The sequence below is a fragment of the Balaenoptera physalus genome, assembly GCF_965194825.1.
Source record: "Balaenoptera physalus genome assembly, chromosome: 21".
Lineage (NCBI taxonomy): Eukaryota > Metazoa > Chordata > Mammalia > Artiodactyla > Balaenopteridae > Balaenoptera > Balaenoptera physalus.
Genome location: NC_138902.1, coordinates 27,553,788 through 27,574,326, shown reverse-complemented (window position 1 = coordinate 27,574,326; position 20,539 = coordinate 27,553,788). Strand labels below are relative to the sequence as shown.

General features: G+C 39.0%; 1 protein-coding gene across 3 annotated transcripts in view; it reads left to right on the top strand.

The window, feature by feature from the left end:
• The window catches only part of FGL1 (fibrinogen like 1), a 56,356-nt gene that overhangs the window by 23,514 nt on the left and 12,303 nt on the right, over positions 1-20,539 (top strand). For 2 of the 3 annotated variants that reach the window (XM_082444538.1, XM_082444537.1), the window contains exons 2-3: positions 10,786-10,865; positions 13,030-13,210. In XM_082444538.1, the coding sequence (XP_082300664.1) occupies positions 10,803-10,865; positions 13,030-13,210 (244 nt within the window). In that variant the 5' untranslated portion in view covers positions 10,786-10,802. Of the gene's footprint in view, positions 1-10,785; positions 10,866-12,977; positions 13,211-20,539 lie in introns of all 3 variants that reach the window. The other variant, XM_082444539.1, reaches the window with a different exon arrangement.

The window sequence follows — 20,539 nt, the reverse complement described above, 5'->3', positions numbered from 1 at the left end:
CTAGTTGATTTCCTAGGCATGATATTAAGCATAACTCGAGAAACAACTGTTGGCTCTTGAGAAAGGTTAGGTTGATTAGAGAGATGGCCGCTTCTGCCACTTGGAAAAGAGATTTAGAATTACATCTCCTTTTCATTCCTGGTACATTTTGAATGAATTGGATGAGAATTTGATGTAAATAAAAAGATTTGCAGTTTTAATATACAAAATGGAAAATAAAATGGATGTTGTTATTTCCTCTTCAGAAGTAAAAACTTCAGAAATGTTCTTCTTTATTTCTTTCTTTTGGGAATCAAACTAACTTGGCTTTTTAAAGCTTTCATTGAGTGTAAATTCTTGAGATAAGTAACAAAGATACTGTTGTATTCCATTACCAGAAAAAGGGAAAAAATTAGAAGAAAATAACCCAAAAGGAGTCTCTAAGTCTGTGTTTATGGGTAATTTTAACTGTCTTCCATTAATATGAGACACATTAATATGTCTTACACATTACCATTTGTGAATGCTAACTTATTAAATATGCTTCCTTCAGTAACTTTTTCTTCTTTTTAATTTCTTTTATCTGTATCCTTTCATAATAGCTCACTTAAAACATACCATTTTTGAATTACCATTACATGCTAGTAATGTACTTGTGTTTGGTAATTGTGTTTTTAAAAGTTACATGTCAGCTGTAGAACTTTTTAGTCCCAAACTTAAAATTTTTGTGTTTATATTTAATTTACTATAATCAATTAAACTCAAAGATTTTATTGGGAAAAAAATGGACTTACACTTAGAACAATTTATATCAAATGATACAGTACATCAAAGAATAGCCATTTGAAAACTATTTTAATTTTATAATAATTAAAATTTTGAGATAGCCCAAAGCAAAAACATTGTAAAATAAATACAACTAGTTGTATAGTGAGGAGTGAAGTAATCTGATATCACTTCACCACAATCCAGGTTTGCAGAATAATGATGGTTTACTATGATGAATGATGGAGATCAGAATTTCAAAGCAAGTTTCTTATACCTAAACATTTCTTCAATATTATAGAAGATGGCTGGAATTACTAATGGAGGCACTGGGGAATTTTAAAAGACTTAAGATATTCTCAGGAATTATTCTAAAGATGATCAAGTTAATATAATGACTTTTAAATATATATAATAACATTTTGAAATGCCTTATTGTTTAAGGATCTGCCAGACTAGAGGCTGCCTCCTTTCTCTGGGAAAGATCAGATTTGATTATTTTAATGGCAATGAATTGGAAATTCAATGGCAAGAGAAACCTGCCAAAGCTTTTCACTGCCCCTTTATTTTCTTTCTTTCTTTTTTAATATATTTATTTATCTATTTATTTATTTTTGGCTGCATTGGGTCTTCGTTGCTGCGCGCGGGCTTTTCTCTAGTTGTGGTGAATGGAGGCCATTCTTCGTTGTGGTGTACGGGCTTCTCATTGCGGTGGCTTCTCTCCTTGCAGAGCATGGGCTCTAGGCACACGGCCTTCAGTAGTTGTGGCACGTGGGCTCAGTAGTCGTGGCTCGCGGGCTCTAGAGCACAGGCTCAGTAGTTGTGGCACACGGGCTTAGTTGCTCCACGGCATGTGGGATCTTCTGGGACCAGGGCTCAAACCCGTGTTCCCTGCATTGGCAGGCGGATTCTTAACCATTGCACCACCAGGCAAGTTCCTGCCCCTTTATCTTCTACCAAACATAATGCATTGCAATCTGTATATAATATAATTTCCCAGCATCTCCCAGAGCACTTTTTTTGTTTTTTTGTTTTTTGGCTGCCTTGAGTCTTCATTGCTGTGCGGGCTTTCTCTAGTTGCGGGGAGCAGAGGCTACTCTTCATTGTGATGCACGGACTTCTCATTGGATGGCTTTTCTTGTTGCGGTGCACAGGCTCTGGGCTAGTGTATAGCAAAGTGATTCAGTTATATATAGAGAGATATATATAAAACAAGGACCTACCTATACAGTAGGTCCTTTTTGTTTATCTATTTTATATATAATAGTGTGTATATGTTAATCCCAAGCTCCTAATTTGTCCCCACCCCTCTCCCCTTTGGTAACCATAAGTTTGTTTTCTATGTCTGTGGGTCTGTTTCTGTTTTGTAAATAAGTTCATTTTATCATTTTTTTTAGATTCCACAAATAAGTGTCAGTTGCTTCGTTTGCAAATATTTTCTCCCATTTTGAGGGTTGTCTTTTCGTCTTGTTTATGGTTTCCTTTGCTTAAAAGCAAAAGCTTTTAAGTTTAATTAGGTCCCATTTGTTTAATTTTTTTTTTATTATTGTTACTCTAGGAGGGTCTATTTTATTTCTTTAGGCAGATGATATGCCCTCTCTGAGCCTTGCTTCCTCAAATGTTGGCAGTGTTCAACTGGATGATCTCACTTCCTTTAATTATATTTTGATTGTGTGTTCTAACCTCATGGGATAATACTTTCTACTTCAAAAATCTCTTTTATGTGTTTTAAAAAAAATCTATTTTCCGTCTTTATTTTCTTTTGCTTGCTTATAATAAAACAATTATCTTGCTTCTTATTTTCTGTAACATTAAAAAACTTTATATGTTTATGACTGTGTAGTTGATTACATGTTAAGAAACCTCCATTATGTGGAGGGTTTTTTTGTTTTGTTTTGTTTTTACTTTTTGCTACTTGAACTTCATGGTAAATTTTAAAATTAAATAATAAATGACCTTAAGGATACAAATGAGATTTTCTTTTAAATAGGAGCATACCTATTGTAATTTTGCTCAAGAAATATATTTATTACCAACTGAAAAATGAGTCAAACTAATAATTTATTATGAGATAGGTATGATAATAGCTTTAGCCCATTAAGAGCCAAATTTTAAATATTTTAGGTATTAAGTTTTCAGTTAATTTTTTTTTCCTTTGGGGATTTTATAAATCCAAATATCTCTTTTAAAAGTAACTCTTTTTAAGCTATCACACACTGCAATGTCATATTTGCAAATCAATACAAACTTTATGAAAGGCATAGTTTGTTAAGTGTTTCTAGTTGTTACTGGGAGTGGGGAGATGATGGAGGGAATCTGACAGGGACATCTAATAAATTCAGCAGACCAACTGAATTCGGTCTCTAGTAAACAACTATAAAATTGCAATAACAGATACTGGGAAGTTCTAAAATTGTAACTTAGGTTCACAATTTTTCTTCTCATCCATTCAACAAATATTTTGTTGAGTACCTGTACTGGATTAAATTGTGTCTTCTAAAGTGATATGTTCAATTCTAAATCCCGTTACTTGTGAGTGTAACCTTATTTGGACACAGGGTCTTTGGAGATGTAATCAAATTACAATAGGTCATATTGGAACCTTAATCCAATGACTGGGGTCCTTGTATTAAGAGAGAAATTTGGACACAGAGACATACAAAGGGAAGACAGCCATGTGAAGATGGAGGCAGAGAGTAGAGTTATGTTGACACAAGGCCAAGGAACGCCAAAGATTGCTGGCAACCACCAGAAGCTAGAAGAGGCAGGGAAGGATTGATTCTTCCTTAGAACTTCTTGAAGGGTGCATAGGCATGCTGACTTGACTTCATATTTCTATCCTCCACAATGTGAGACAATAAACTTCTGTTATTTTAAGCCACCCAGTTTGTGGTAATATGTTGTTATTTTTTTTTAATTTATTTATTTAATTTTTTTTTTTATTTTTGGCTGTATTGGGTCTTCGTTGCTGCGCGCAGGCTTTCTCTAGTTGTGGTGAGCGGGGGCTACTCTTTGTTGCGGTGCGCAGGCTTCTCATTGCGGTGGCTTCTCTTGTTGCGGAGCACAGGCTCTGGGCGCTTGGGCTTCAGTAGTTGTGGCACGTGGGCTCAGTAGTTGTGGCTCACAGGCTCTAGAGAGCAGGCTCAGTAGTTGTGGCGCACGGGCTTAGTTGCTCCGCGGCATGTGGGATCTTCCCAGACCAGGGCTCGAACCCGTGTCCCCTGCATTGGCAGGAGGATTCTTAACCACTGCACCACCAGAGAAGCCCCTATGTTATTTTAAAATAATTTTAGGTAATGACAGTTAAAAACACTTAAAATCATGTCAGGGATTTTCATGTCTGAAAATCCTCTACATATGTAAATTAAATCATGGAGTTTTAAAATTTGATGTTTAAAAATGTGTATCAAAGTGTACATAGTTAAAGAACGTCAAATAATACAGAGAGGCTTATGATGAAAATCGGCTGTCCCTGGGCTCATTCCTTCTACTCCATCCCCCTTCTCTGGAAGCTAACACTTTTTTTGTTGTTGGGTTTTTTTTCTGTTTTTTTGAAGTGTAGTTGATTTACAATATTGTGTTAGTTTCAAGTTAATATTTCATTGTGCGTATATATGTCTTTCTGTTTATCTAGTCATCTGTCGATACACATTTGGGTTGTTTCTACCTTGTGGCTATTGTGAATAATGCTACTGTAAACACTGGTGTACAACTATCTGTTCAAATCCCTGCTTTCTGTTATATCTGCGTTTTCACAGTATGGAGGTTTGTTCATTTTTCTTTTTAAAATTAGCCTTTTTAAATCACAATTTTACATAGTATTGAAAAACATGTTAACTGAGAGAATTAACGATAGTATTAACGTCAAAGGGTACTTGCATTTTCTATTTTGAAAAAGGATAGATAATTCAGAAGCTGGTCAATGTAGCAGAAAACAGTGAAGATATTTATGATTCAAGTAGACAAGTACTGCATATAATTCATAAACAAGACAAATAGCTTTTTGTTCTTTACGATCTTTAGAGAGCAGTAGTCACCATCTCAGCTCTTCTTAGGAAAAAGATCAGTGATAAGTTTACAATGAAATACTACTCAAAATCATTGACATTTAGTACAGACAACAGTAGATACATTGACAACATATACATATTTTTTCTAATGGGATTTATGGAATACAGACATTGAAAGTAATTGGATTCTTTCTTTTTTGTTTTTCCTCATATTTTTTTCTATCTTTCATTCTGATGGAGGAAAGGAGGCACATTTTTCAGAGATTTGTTGTATTTTATTAGGCCTTAATTGCATATAATTATGTCTAAATGAACAAGATTAGACAACTGGTATAGCTAAATCTAAAGAAAATAAGTCTTACTATAGCAGTGTTTGACTGCTATGCCTAACAGGAAAGGTGGAAATGTCTTCATTCCATATATACCTAAATTGTCATAATTGTAGTGAGAATTTATTCTTCTGCAAGCTCTTTCTTTACAAATAGAGTCTTGACAGTCGGACTGATGATAATGGCAGATCTTTCCAAGAACTCCCAGACAAAAGGAACATGAAACTACCCCCAGGATCAGGATGAAAATGTGTTTGATTATAACATCAGATGTCTTGGATTAGGGTTTTCATTTCAACCTGAAATTTTGCTAATTTTGTAGGTATGACCTCAGCATCAGCAAATGCAAAGTTTAGGAGACTACTGCATTGCAAATGGGCTCTGACTTTATCTTTCATATAAAAAAAAGCTACCTAGATGAGTTTTTAATAGAATTCCAAGATTACTTTATCAATTAGAAGATACTGATAGCAAGCCTATTCATCTTCCTTCTCAATTTGTTTATACTTCTGTTTGCTTGCATTTTTCTTGTCACGTCACTTCTATCCCCTCTAAAATCCCACAGAGCGGGGGTGGGGGTCTCTGTTTTACACTGGAAAACATTTTAAATGCCATAATTAACTTAATTTTCTCTACATGTTAATATAAGCTAATATTTTAAATATAATTAAATATATTTAAAATAAGCTATATGTATAAGCATCTAGTATACATAGCACCTGGCATAAAGCAGGTACACAATACATGCTTGAATTTAAAGAAAACTAGCTACTAGGATAATAGAGTAAAATATCCGTTTTCCTAAACTGTTACTACAAACTTTATCATATGCATGTATAAAAGGATGACTTACTGAAAAAAAAATGGGTCTATAAATGCTCTTTGGAACTTTTCTGTAATGAACAATTGTATGTCTTGTGTTTTATCTAATTTCTTTGTCCATTTAGCTGTGTAATCTACTCAGCACTTCACTTCCTTCTGTGTATTTTGGTTATTTTGTTTACAATGTTGGATATTTTTAATTTTATTTTTTTATTATCTATCGTATACATATTAGTGTATATATGTCAATCCCAATCTCCCAATTCATCCCACCATCACCACCACCCCTGCCCCCCCGCCCCACTTTCCCACCCTTTTTGTCCATACGTATGTTCTCTACATCTGTGTCCTTATTTCTGCCCTGCAAACCAGTTCATGTGTACCATTTTTCCAGATTCCACATACATGCGTTAATATACGATATTTGTTTTTCTCTTTCTGACTTACTTCACTCTGTATGACAGTCTCTGGGTCCATCCACGTCTCTACAAATGACCCAATTTCTTTCCTTTTTATGGCTGAGTAATATTCCATTATATATACATACCACATCTTCTTTATCCATTTGTCTGTCAATGGGCATTTAGGTTGCTTCCATGACCTGGCTATGATAAATAGTGCTTCAATGAACATTGGGGTGCATGTGTCTTTTTGAATTATGGTTTTCTCTGGATATATGCTACAATGTTGGATAAAAGGGTTAAATGATAACAAGTAAATTATATACTTTCATGGTAAATTAATTGCTATCATATGGATTTCTGCCCAGTGTTGTCATATAGAAAGTTTGGTCTTTAAGTGTTTCTCTTTAGACTGTTAAGTAAATATGGACACAGAATGTAATTTAAAATAAGCCTCCCTTCAGATAGAAAAGAAATAAGCAAAATATTGTGCCTATACCTTTCCTGTGTGCATAAAAGAAGCTTGCCAACTGGTGGGCTTCTTTGGAGAATGATCAGGTAAGAACATAGCTCTTTTGTTGGGGAATCTCCCAATGTCAACTTCTGAAGATCTTTTCTGTGAGGCTATTCATTCCTCCAGAGAGGAATCCCACAATCTCTGGCCTGGAAAGTAATGGGAGGAGTTTAGAGCTGGCTGCGTGGCTATCTGGCTGCCAGGATGGAAGTAACCTGGGGAGGGCTCAAACTCATAGAACAGTGTCTCTCTTTTGACCTCCATTGTACCTGTGGTCATGCTACCTGGAGTCTCTTTGGTTCGACCTTAATAGAAGCCTTTCAGGGCTTCCCTGGTGGCACAGTGGTTAAGAATCCACCTGCCAGTGCAGGGGACACGGGTTCGAGCCCTGGTCCGGGAAGATTCCACATGCCGTGGAGCAAGTAAGCCTGTGCACCACAACTACTGAGCCTGCGCTCTAGAGCCCGCGAGCCACAACTACTGTGCCCATGCTCCACAACTACTGAAGCCTGCGCGCCTAGAGCCCGTGCTCCTCAGCAAGAGAAGCCACTGCAATGAGAAGCCTGTGCACCTCAACAAAGAGTAGCCCCCGCTCCCTGCAACTAGAGAAAGCCCACGTGCAGCAACGAAGACCCAATGCAGCCAAAAATAAATAAATTAATTAATTTTTAAAAAATATTAAAAAAAAAAAAAAAGAAGAAGCCTTTCATTTTCTGATGGGGTGGGAAAAACATTATTCACCTGGCTGTTCAGGGTTTAGGTGAGAAGCTATCAGCCCATCACCTCCACCCTGCCTTCCAAGCTAGTGGTCACCTCCAACCCAGCACCATCTGGGATACTGCAATGCAACCTAGCTTGCTTCTGGTGGTACTCCCTGCTGCTGCTGCTTGCTATTCAGTTTTAGCAGCTCTGCCAATTCCCCCATGTGCTTTTTGTCATCTGGTTGACATTGCATGCCAGGTGTTTTCACCTCTCCCTTTCTCTTCCACCTTGTCAATCCATGTCTTTTCCATTTTTCTTTACTCCTTTCTAGTGGGGTTTTGTGAGAAAGAAAAAAATGTATGTGTTCAATCCAACCCAAAGTCCCTAACTCCTTCTTAACACTTATTTTCAAAAATATACTTAGCCCATTGTTTTCCCCTTGACAAGGATAAGCATAGGAGAGGAAGTATGTCACTGCAAACAGACTAGCTTTATGGCAAGGAACTCATATTTTTCCCTCTGGGAAAGATATTCCCTCTCGGGGAAGTTTTTCTTCAGAGGCAATAACTAAACTTTTATTAGGGTTGCCATAATAAGTTAGATGCTAGGGATACAGCAGTTGTAGCAAGGTGAGGCCTTTGCCTTCAAAAATCTTGTTCTAAACAAAATAGCATGGACAAAAGGAAGCAGTTGGAGAGAGACATGTAAAAACAAATCAAACGATAATTCTATCACCTGGCACAGTGCCTGGAGCATAGCAAACAGTGTTTACTGAGTGAACGAATGCTATATTGGTCTGTAAACATAGTATGAGATCACAGTGGAGGAAGTAATTAATTTTGTCTTGAGAGGTCACCTGGAAAAATTTAGTTTTTATATTTAATTACATATGGTTTAATGTATATTAAATTGAAATATAATACATGTAATTAAATTTATGTTGTCTTTAATTTCCCTTTTAATATTTATTTTCATTTCTTCCCCAAAACATTGCCTTGATGTGGCAGCTATATTTTATTTTCCCAAAGCATGTGGCACACTGCTGAGCAGATAGCCAATAATCAATAAATGCTTGCTGATGCCACGATTCTCTAGGACTGCTTCTGTTTAGTGCAGCTGTCTCCTCTCCTGTCAACCTGGCAGGAGACCTGTCCTCTCCTGCCAGGTTGACCTAATGTTCCCTTGCAGAAGCACATAACTTAGGAACAAATAAGTCACAGCCATGTTTAGGAGTGAGAGTGGTGTTCACTGGAGAAAGCCAAGTAGCAGGGCCTCTATACCTCTGTGCAGCCTGTGTCCCCATATATATATATATATAACAGGTGTATATGTATATAGAAAGGAAGGCCATGCAGAATACAGGTTGCGGGTCATGGGCCTTCAAGGTGGAAAGCCCTCAGCCCAATTGCTGGGTCTTCAGTGACTTAAGCTCTCTGATCTATCCATTTGTATGATGAGGATAATAGTAGTTGCCTTATAGAGTTATTTGAGGATTAAATAAAATGCTTATAAAATGCATAGCCTAGGACAGTGCTAGGTATGTAATAAAAAAATATATCAGCCAGAAGTAAAACTGTGTGAAGTAAAATTATATGGTTTTATCTAGGAGACTCTTTATTACTCTCTGTAATGCACAAATTTCACATATTTAAGAAATTCACATTATATCATGCAGTGCTTCCCAAGACACCCATGCATGCTATTTGTCCCTGAATTTAAGTAGTGCCCCTCTCATTCTGTAACTTTTTTTTTTTTTTTGGCCCCAGAAGGACTGAGAACTACCTATTTTGTTAGCATAGACTGAAAAAAAGATTGTCTATTAAGTCCCTAAATCCTTGCTTTTCACACTTTGCTGTACATTGGAATCAGCTGGGAGTCTTTTAAAAATTCTAAGCCCTGACTGCCACCTTTAGACATTTGATTCAATTTCTGGACGTGGAAATATTTTTAAAGCTCCCCAAGTGATCCCAACGGACAGCAAAGTTTAGGAATAGGAACCACTTTTTTTTTTTTAAACGTTTCTTTAATTAATTAATTTATTTATATTTATTTTTGGCTGTGTTGGGTCTTCGTTTCTGTGCGAGGGCTTTCTCCAGTTGCGGCGAGCGGGGGCCACTCTTCATCGCGGTGCGCGGGCCTCTCACTATCGTGACCTCTCTTGTTGCGGAGCACAGGCTCCAGACGCGCAGGCTCAGTAATTGTGGCTCACGGGCCTAGTTGCTCCGCGGCATATGGGATCTTCCCAGACCAGGGCTCGAACCCGTGTCCCCTGCATTGGCAGGCAGATTCTCAACCACTGCGCCACCAAGGAAGCCCAGGAACCACTTTTTAAATTACGTAAAAATTGAGAAAGAGATACATGAAAAGGACCTAGCGGTCATAGATTTTATAAGAATAAAAATAGGCTGACAAATAAATAATTCAGTTGATTCTGGTTCTTTTTTTTAGCAAAAAGAAATAGGTATCAATTTGTCTGAAGATTATGCAGGTATTTCTGCCCTTCTAAGCTCCTTAGCTTCTAAAATTTATGAAAATTCACCACTGGCAGCATACAGAAGTTATTTTGAGGATGAACAAAATTTTTCATCAAGACTCATGACTTCAAGACTGATTTTTAAAATAATCTCAAGAAATGGTAAAGTTAATTTTCCTCTGCAACTTTAAAGAGAGCTTAAAGTTTTATATTATCTTGGTAGCTGCCTATACATTAAAACACTGAGAAAAATAATGCATATCACCTTCTATTTGTTGTAACTCTTACTTTCTTCCTTTTTGTCAAAATAAAAAGCGTTTCATATACAAAATGAGTGACTATTCATTTAGCACTTATCATATGCTAGGGTGTTTGAAAATATTACAACAAAATGACCACGATCCTATAAGGTGAGAATTATGATGTCTGTTTTACAGATCAGGAGCATTTTATAGTAAGTTGCCTAAGGTCACACAACTAGGAACTGAATGAGCCAAAATATGAAACCACGTCTATGTTCTTAAAGAGCCTGTGCCTCTTCCATACTCCCAAGAGCCAGAGTTCCTCTGTTTTTGCTGTGGAACTGGTTCAATTCTATACAATGTAACAGTGAGCATCCTTCTGTGGGGGGAAGCCTGGGAAAGTAGAGGAGAATTTCCATGGCGACTCTCAGATTAGAAACAGCCTGGAACTGTGTCTGACCTCCTGGATCACTCTGAGTCAAGCCAGCATTGGTCTCATGAAAAATTCACAATAAATTAAGTTTATGAAATTCTTTTTGTTCTTGCAGTTCTTTCAGTGGGAAAAATGGCGAAGATGATCAGTTTCATCCTTCTCACCACTGTTCTGGTAATGGGCAGGGAAAACTGGGTAAGCTCATTACAAAAACTATTGTTTTAAATACCCACTTAGATCTGAATTTTCTTTTATTTTGCAGAACGTTTATAGTAACTTGTCACTGAAAAAACTTAACTAGGGGGAAAATGAAAAAGCACCTGCCACATAATAGGCACTTACTAAGTGCTTAAAAAAATTTTTTTAAGTAAAAATCAGTATTCACACTAAGTAAAATCTTTTTTATTTACTGGGGTTATTTGGGTGGTTACATAATATTAAGAATTTAAAACTGTCCTTTGAAATTGACCTTGAGCTTTCCAGTATCGGACACTGTCAGTCTAAACAGATTATTTGAAAGTAATTGCAATGAACTTGTGCCTCTCTCCATTCATGAGTAAAAAGGGAAAAACAATCATTTACTCAAAGTTCTGGGAGAAAGAAAACCCCTAAGTTTTAAATAAGCTTACTAACACTGTATATGTAGTCACATAAAAATTGAACATCCTTGCCCTGTAATCCTTTAGTTATTTTTAAATTGTATAGTCCACTATATTTAACAATATCACAACCAATTTCCCACTATTAGAAAGCAACACAGGATTCCAGATGCCATAAAATGTCTTTGCTGTTCATTTTTTAGACAGGTATAACTCAGGGGGCTAAGCAAATAACTCGTTCAGAGAGGATAAATCAAAGAGAGTTGAAGAGAGAGTCGGAAAATAAGAAATAGTCCTAGAGAAACAGCTGGGAGAGATTCAGTGACTTGGGCCTGGAGATGGGAGGAAGGAGTCCTCTACTATCATTTCTCCATTCTCTTGATATATGACCTTCAGTTTAGAGGCCGAATTTCTATGTTTATGTTATAGTCCTTCATAGGAAGACAATGTATTTACATCTTTCTTTTGCCCCAAACAGAATATCTGAGCATGCTGTTCAGACAGCCTAGCAAAGTGCCCAGAACACAGTATGCCCTCATATTTATGGAATGAATACAAGGTAGCACATAAAGATAGAAACAGGAAGTTATGCAATTATGAATTGGGAAAGATGTCTGACTGTATTCAAATGCCTATTTTAGGAAATAATGTATATAAAAGTAGTGTAAGGCACTTACACGTTAAAATTCATAATTTCTCAGCAAACATCTATGTTTATCACAGGAGATCATGACATGAGATGCAAATAGAGTTGTCAAAGTAAAAACAGGAAAAAGGCAAAAATTTGTCTTTTGTCCTTTCTCTTCACTATCCCCTAGTAACTCTCCCCGCGTTGAGTACTTAAGGGTCTTTACTGCAGCTTCTTGTTCTCAGTAGCTTTTCCCAGGAGGCACACCTCTGCAACTCCCCTTCCCAACTCACCACATTTGCTTTATCTCTGGAGAAATCTGCTCAGTCAGATGCCACTGTAGAAGGAAGCTGATAAACTCTTTCACATGCAATATTCTTGGGTTATTTGCCTTTTTAGAGAAAGTAAATAATTTAACTGAAAGACTCAGGCTTCTCCATCCTGTTTTGAAGTAATTAAGGGAAAAACAATAAGTAAGCCAAAAGGTAAAGTGACTCCAGTAGAATTTCCAGAAACAGGTAAATGGGTAAGATACTCAAGGATCTGAGGGTCTAAAGTAGCATCCCTTAGAAAGGTGACCATGTGTCATCAGGTTGTGAGCATTCAGTATATTTTTAAAACATATTAATACAAAAAGGTCATTCAAAAGCCTTGTTTATTTTAGAGACTGACACACTAGTCACATGTAATGATGCTGTAAAGCACTTTGCTGTTAAGAAAGCACTCAGGCGGTGATACGTAGCGTTTGAGAGTAGGATCCTTGAACTGGATATGAATCCTGACTCCTCTTGCCCGCTGAGAATTTCCTGTTTCCTTGAGAAATTGCAAGTTTCCTCAAGGATGAGTCCCTTCCTACCTCGTGGAATCGTTACGAGGATCAAACGAGACAACCACTCTACAGCTCTTGGTGTAGTCATTCAGATTATTTTATATCATTTTTTAGTTCAAGCACTTTACCGTAAGCCATAATTTCTTATTCTCCAAATAACAAACAGTGTTAGAACTTGCAAACCACTTTCTGGTTAGAATATTATTCTGAAATGGGAGTTGGGGACAAATTTGAATCATTAATTTATCCAGCTTGTTCGGAGCGTTTATTCCCCTTAAGAGCGAGATGCGCGTTACTCTGCAGGCTCTCGAGAACTGCCTGCAGGAGCAGGCGCGGCTCAGAGCCCAGGTGCACCTGCTTGAGACCCGGGTCAAGCAGCAGCGGGTCAAGATCGCGCAGCTTTTGCATGAGAAGGAAGTCCAGCTCCTTGATGAAGGAGAGGAGAATAGCGTCATTGACCTTGGAGGCAAGAGGCAATACGCAGGTCAGAATCCATGTTTCTTACGTGTTTCTGTAACTTACATCATACACCCTTGTGCAATGGTGGTGCTAGTAACTTGATCACTTCAGGTTTTGCTAAAGAGCTTTTCCTATTCCAGTAACAAGCAACATGAAGCATTATACCAAATTTAACGTCTTCTACTATATTTTACCCCTTTCTCTCTGTTATCTCTGCAAGGGACATTGAATAGCATATGCCAGTTATCTGAGGATTTCAATAGTTTAATAAGAGATCATGACAATAGATTGTTTAAATATCAGTGTGTAAATGGCAGATTATATTTGTGAAATTTTACAGTTTTTTATTTGTGTACTGTATCTTGCTTCATTTCATTTATACAGTTTTCCCTTCTGAAACCCTGATATGCCTTAGGATAGTAAGTAAGGTAATAGAATAAAAGGGCAGGGCAGGAAAAAGAATCAGAATTATTTAGGAAAATAAATAATTTTCCTATTATTTATGTTTTATGTGTAAATTTTACAGTTTGGTCATTTTCCCTTTGATTAGGCCAGGTTTCCTCGCAGAAACTAAATGATCTTAAACTGCTAACATATTGCACTTATCACTACACATATCCTTATTCCCTACAGAAAACTATTCACCTGATTTCCTCCAGGCAACTTTAAAATAAACAAATAATAGTTGTTACAAATGAGAATGACATCTGGAATGGTTTGTTCTTATATGTCTACTGTACTGCCATGATATATTATGATTTCTCTGTTTATGAGCCTATCTTTGTCAATTAACTGGATACTTTATAAGGTCTGGGATGATGTTTAATGTTCTCTTTCCTCCTTATTTCCCATCAGAGTCCTTGGAACATGCTAGAGCCTCATATTTATGAATGAAAGCACGGTAGTATATAGAAATAGGAATAGCAAGATAAGCAATTATAAATTGGGAAATATATCTGACTATAATTGAGAACCTGTAGAGGCTAATGAGATGCCAACCTGAGGAGAATAAAAACATCTTTATTTTGTGTTTCTAAATATACTCATCAGTGTTAGATATGAGTTGTGAGAATCTTAGAACGTATGCTTCAATAAAATGCTCCCTTTTTCTCTCTTTACTGAGATCCTAATCTCTCTTTGCTCAGACTCTTTGCCCTGAGTTCCTGAGTCTGTTGTTCAGCAACTTGATCTTTTGCCCTTGATCCTTGGAGTCCAACTGCCTTCCCCACTTTAAGGGACCAGAGCCACTGCCCTGCAGAGTGGGACTGGATACGGAGCAAGAATGACGTGTGGCTCTGAAGCATGGAACACAGAGGAACCAAGGACCGCTTGGGTAAAAACAGGCTTGAGAAACAAGGGACGGTCTGAAGCCATCACAGGGGCAGAGAACCAGGAACTGGAACCTAAGTGGAGAATTACTGGGAAGATTAAGCAAGAGAGTGAAAGAAGACTCAGGAAAGCAATCAAACAGGAAGCAGAATCAGTAGTGATTTCTTAAAGACAGTGATTCTCAAGAGAATCACCTGGTGACCTTTTAAAATGCTGATGGCCTGTCACAGTTTCAGGGTTGCTGGCAGAAGACTAAGAGACTCCGGGGTCAGAGACATGAGCTTCATGTTTGCACCAATGTGTCCAGCCTGCAAATACCAAGGGCGCAGTGTGGAATAATCCAGGTGGAAGGTGTGCAGGCAGTGGGCTAGGTCACAGCTGAGGAACCCTGAGCTTAGGAAACCTCAGTCTTTTATAATAGGTTACAAGCAAGTCTGCCCAGCCTTTGCACCCCAGAGGAAGCAAACAAACCCAACATCTGCTCTGGGGAAGCCACTATCTCTGTCTGCCCAAAGCTGTTCACTATAAAAACATCCTTGAAAAAAACAGTCCAGAACATAAGCTCTGTGTGCAAAATGTGCAGAAATGCAAGCGACCCATGGGAAACTATAAACAGTGCCTGAGCTCCAATCCAGGCCAATTAAATTATAAACCCTACAGGGTTGAAAAGGAGTGCTTTCCCTGTTGGGTGTGGATGAGATTGCTCAAGACCAAAACCAGATCAGGCTTCTTACCAAATTTCTTCCCACAGGCTGAAAAAGTCCAAGGTTCCCTGAGGTCACAAAGCAGAGGCTTTATTTATTTTCAGGTAGGAGGTGGGGTCCTGTACCAGTTTGGTACTCTTTTTTTTTTTTTTCTGCCACACTGCATGGCATGTGGGATCTCAGTTCCCGGACCAGGGATCTCAGTTCCCCAAGCAGGGATTGAACCTGTGCCCCGCTGCAGTGGAAGCCCATAGTCTTAACCACTGGACCGCCAGGGAAGTTCCCAGTTTGGTACTCTTTTTATTGGGTGTTTGAGACCTGGTTGTAATATGTTTAGGTATCCAACAAGGAGGCTTCAGGTACCTATCCTGAGACTGCAGAAAATGTCAATAAGACACAGATTAGAGGGTAAGATCTCACTGGGTTAATTTGGTCAGTCATTGTGGATGACAGGATTGATTCACAGAGAAGTGGGTAATCAGATAGTCAAAAGGCCATTTGATTGATTACTCTGTCTTATGGGCTGAATCATGTTCCCCCAAAATACATATGTTGAAGCCCCAACCCTCAGTACCTACGCATGCGACTGCACTTGGCGGTAGGGCCCTTAAAGAGGTGCTTAAGTTAAAAGGAGGCCATTAAGGATGGGCCTTGATTCAATCTGATGGTATCCTTATAAGAAGAGCAAGTTTGGACACACAGAGAGACACCAGGGATGTGTGTGCACAGAGGGAAGACCATGTGACGACACAGCAAGAAGTCAGCCAAGAACAGAGGGTTCAGAGAAAACCAAACCTGCTGACGCCTTAATCTTGGACTTCCGAGCCCCATAACTGTGAGAAAATAAATTTCTATTATTTAAGCTCCCCAATTTGTGGTATTTTGTTCTGGCAGCCCTAGCAAGCTAATATACCTTACATTGCCTTAGATATCAGCTTCTGGCTCAGGAAGGTAGTACTTTTATACAGAAAAGTTACTAGAGGTGTCCTTTCATCAGGGCTCGTCAGGGCTCTGGGCCAACCGGTGACCACTGTGTCACTGATTCACTAGAGGATATCTTAGCTGAGAGATCTGTGGTTTGTTCAGAACCTGGCTGACCAGTGGAATGTCGGTGAGGTCAGAGATGTAAGGGGCTGAGAGCCATGATTGCTCTGGAATGGAGTGTTCCTGGTGGAGGAGTGAAGCATGTTTGGGGTAAAGTCCTCAGTGGTGAGACAAGTAGATGAGTTGGCAGGGGTTATTGTGAGGTAGCTTCCTAGGCTATCCATTCCATTTGATCAAGGAGAGAGTGGACAGGCAGATTTTAACATCGCTCCCTAAATCCAGGAGACATGTTCCGTGTCAGTCAAGATCATGTGTCTTTAAACGCCTGATGGGGGATGATCTTTTTGAGGAACAGATTGTCAGTGACTGGTACAAATGAGGAAGCCCTTTCAAGGAATAAAATGTGCCGTCTTCAAAAGAGTGTCTACCATCATCAAGATAATGTACTTTCCAGGAGATGTTGCTCAATGAAAGACGTAATCCAGCGTGTTCCTCCCACAGGGGCGCTTGAGGATCAACAGAGGATGCTGGAAGGACACTGCAGCCAGTGGGGCGGTGGAGGGTGCCTTCCTGGACAGCGCCTGGGGTGTGCATGGCTTGGGCATCTGCTCCCCGCCACAAAGTAGTAAATCAGACCTGCCGTCCTCAGAGTTTCTCATCTCCTTCTACCAAGCACAGGGTGGGGAGAAATGAGGTTGCCATTCTGAGATATGCTCATAGATTTAAAGAGACATTACATTTACTAATTCTACACATTGAAAAAACATGGGTACTGGACCTCTTTCAAGTCTAACACAACAGATCCGCCTGAGACCTAAAATCATTCCATTATAGCGCCTGGTCAAGAGCTGCATCCACCAGAAGTAGCAGCCAACTGGCCCCATCCACTGCCCATGTCTGTGGTCAGCTAGTGGCCGTATTATGCCGGGGCTATCAAGCATTGGCTTAATTCTTCTAAGAAGCCCAGTTCAATCTGGAGCCACGGGCGCCTAGCCAGCGGCGAAGTGGGAATAACATGTGTGCTTCCCCCGCTAAGTGTAAAACCAGACAGGCAGCCCATGAAACTGGCATGTTCTGACATAACCGACTCTACAGAAGAAACACCGGAAGGATCGCTGTTGCCAGTGAATTTTCCTAGAGGAATAGCAGAGGCTGTTATAGAAACAAAGTAGATTACACACCGACTCCGGGCTCCATCATAATGGCCTGGGTCTGCCCTCTGTGGATGTCCCTGCCCTTAGTCACCCAAACACATATAATAGTCTATTTTAAAGCAAGGTTAAGTCTTGCCTATTGTTTGGAGAATGGATTGTAGCACTACTAACAATGGTCTTCAGGCAATTTGTTTAACTTCTCTAGGCCTCAATTTTCTCAGTTGTAAAATGGGGATAATCACAGTATCTAATTTAGAGAATTTTGAGAATTAAATGAATAAATACATGTAAAACAATGAGAACTGTGCCTGGCACACAGTCAGTACTCATAAATATAGCTATCATTACTTTTTTTATGTTTCAAAGATAAATTGTTACACAATAAACTAGATACAAAACTACAAGGGATTCTGACAAAAATGAAAAGATTTATCTATATCTACCGTATCTATTTCTTGCCTACCCCAATTTCCTTGGGAAGAATGGATATAAAGTCTTTGCCATTTAAATTTGACCTAACTTCCAGCATGACCTTGAATTTGCTGCTGTCACCCTCAGCCCCTGTTGTTCTCTCTCCTGTAGCCCCCCTGGTCAGAAGAGGGGTCAGGGCTGGGGCAGGGAGGTCCGAGAAAGCAGCCATGAAAACCCCCAAGTGCATAATCAAAGCTAGGGAAAAGAGAAGAGTGGGAGTGGTACAAGGATAGGAGAGAGAAGAGGCTGTAAGCGTGAAGGGGAGTCTTTGATTCCAGGGCTGACGCTGCCTCTAGACCACAGGGGCTCAAAGTAGAATGATAAGGAGTTAGAAGTATCTTTGGTGCTGGAGGGGATTGCCTGGCAGAGAGAGCACTGGTGTTACGCGTGTGCTGGCTTTGTGGAGGCTGCATAGCTATGGGATCAGAAGTACACGGCATTTTGACATGATCTGTTTTCATGCTTCTCTTTTGCATGTTACATTCCAGGTACAGTAACTTACTTCAGTTTCTCAACAGCACCCTGCTCTCCTTGGAACTTTACATTAGCCATTTTCTCTGTCTGGAACATCTTCCCTACTCAATCCTGTCCCCTGGGCTGACTCCTGTTATTCATCCTTCGGACCCCAGTTTAGCCCTTCAGGAAACTTCCTGACCCTCAAGACTGAATTAGGCACCACTTCCATGTACTCCAAAAGCACCCTTTACTTTTCTTTCTTTTTTTTTTTTAAAAGATTTATTTATTATTTATTTATTTTTGGCTGCATCGGGTCTCAGTTGTGGCACGTGGAATCTTTGTTGAGGCACGCAGGATCTTTTGTTGTGGCGTGCGGGCTCTTCGTTGTGGTGTGCAGGCTTCTCTGTAGTTGTGGCACGTGGGCTCCAGGGCTCACGAGCTCTGTAGTTTGCAGCACGCGGGCTCTCTAGTTAGGCATGCGAGCTCAACAGTTGTGGCGCACAGGCTTAGTTGCCCCGCGGCATGTGGGATCTTAGTTCCCTGACCAGGGATGGAACCTGCGTCCCCTGCGTTGGAAGGCGGATTCTTTACCACTGGACCACCAGGGAAGTCCCTACTTTTCTATCTCAGCATTTATCATGGAGTATTGTCACTGCATGCTTAATTGTCTATCTCCTGCTAAACTGTCTAGGTACTGGTACCTTTAGCATCTAATGTGATGATTGGCATATTGTGAATGTTCAATATATATTTTAAAAATTTAATTGGTGGAACAAATCAGATGGAAAAAAAAAGAGAGGGCAGATGCTTCAAATGTACTCATGGAGTAAAACAAGATATTTATTTGAATAACAACTCAGAGGAAGGTAACAGGTTGGTCTGCAAAGGATATGTGATTCCAAAAGTAGGAACAATACTGATCTCAAGGGCAAGGAACTGATCAATGTAAGAGAAGAAGTACCAGGAAATTCCCTGGCGGTCCAGTAGTTAGGACTCGGCACTTTCACAGCCATGGCCTGGCCCGATCCCTGGTCGGGGAACTATGATCCCACAAGCTGCGTGGTGCGGCTGAAAAAAAAAAAAGTACCATTATTCCAAATACCAAACCAAGCTCAAGATCCAGGGTGTCTATTTAAACAGTCTGAGTGGGTTGTCAACACAGATTCAAGTGCCAGATAATGGCAGGAGGCAGGCAGTTGGGTGTTTGTTACAGGGACTGTGCAACCAGTCCTGGGAAGAGTGAGGTTTAAGCACTAAAACTCTCACCCCTGTGTTGAGAGTGCTGGGAGCAGAACTTAGGAAACAAGAGGTCACCAAGGAGTAAGGCAAGACATCAGTTACTAGGAAATTGAAATACCAAGGACAGAGCAGAACTGACTGTATAAGTAGGAGTTGGGTAGAAGAGTCATATGGACAGGGTCTAGACAAACTATTATAGTGTGTGTGTGTGTGTGTGTGTGTGTGTGTGTTATAAAATTATAGCATGTATAATAAGATAGATAATAGACATTCTAGATGACTGCTTCTGGGTATAACAGCTAAAAAAATTCCAGAAGTCAGTAGATCTGTTTTTATGATGATGTGTTTATGGTGAGGCAAGCATGAAGGAGGAGAAGGAGGATTAAGCTATGAAATATAAATCCAGTTCAATTGTATTTTATTTTTCAGCATATAGGAAAATAGTACTAGAGAGCCTACCAAGGGCAAACACTGAATAAATAAAATATATAATAAGACATAAATTCTAAGAAAATATATAATATATAATATTATATAAAATATATAAAAATTTGCTCACACCAAAGTGTATGTTTTTGGTCTCCTTAAATTAAAAAATTAAATATTCATGTATATGATCTGTAGAAATAAATTTCTTTGTTCTTATTTACAAGTTAATGTATTATTACTAAATCAATTATTTTCTGAATTCTAATTCATCTCATAGTAGAAAATGCCTAATTACATACAACCTAGCAATTTTTGAAAACAATGCACAAATCACATGATTTTTTTTTTTTTTTTTTTGCAAAAACAGGTACAAAGTTTATTATTAGAGACACAGCATAACATGTGGGGGAGCACACAGAGAAACGGTTTATTTATTTAAGACAGAAGCAAGGCAGAAATACACACCCAGAGAGAAAGGGTGTGGGTGTCCTCCCTAATGAGGAGCGCAGTAAAGAAGGGGTTAAATCA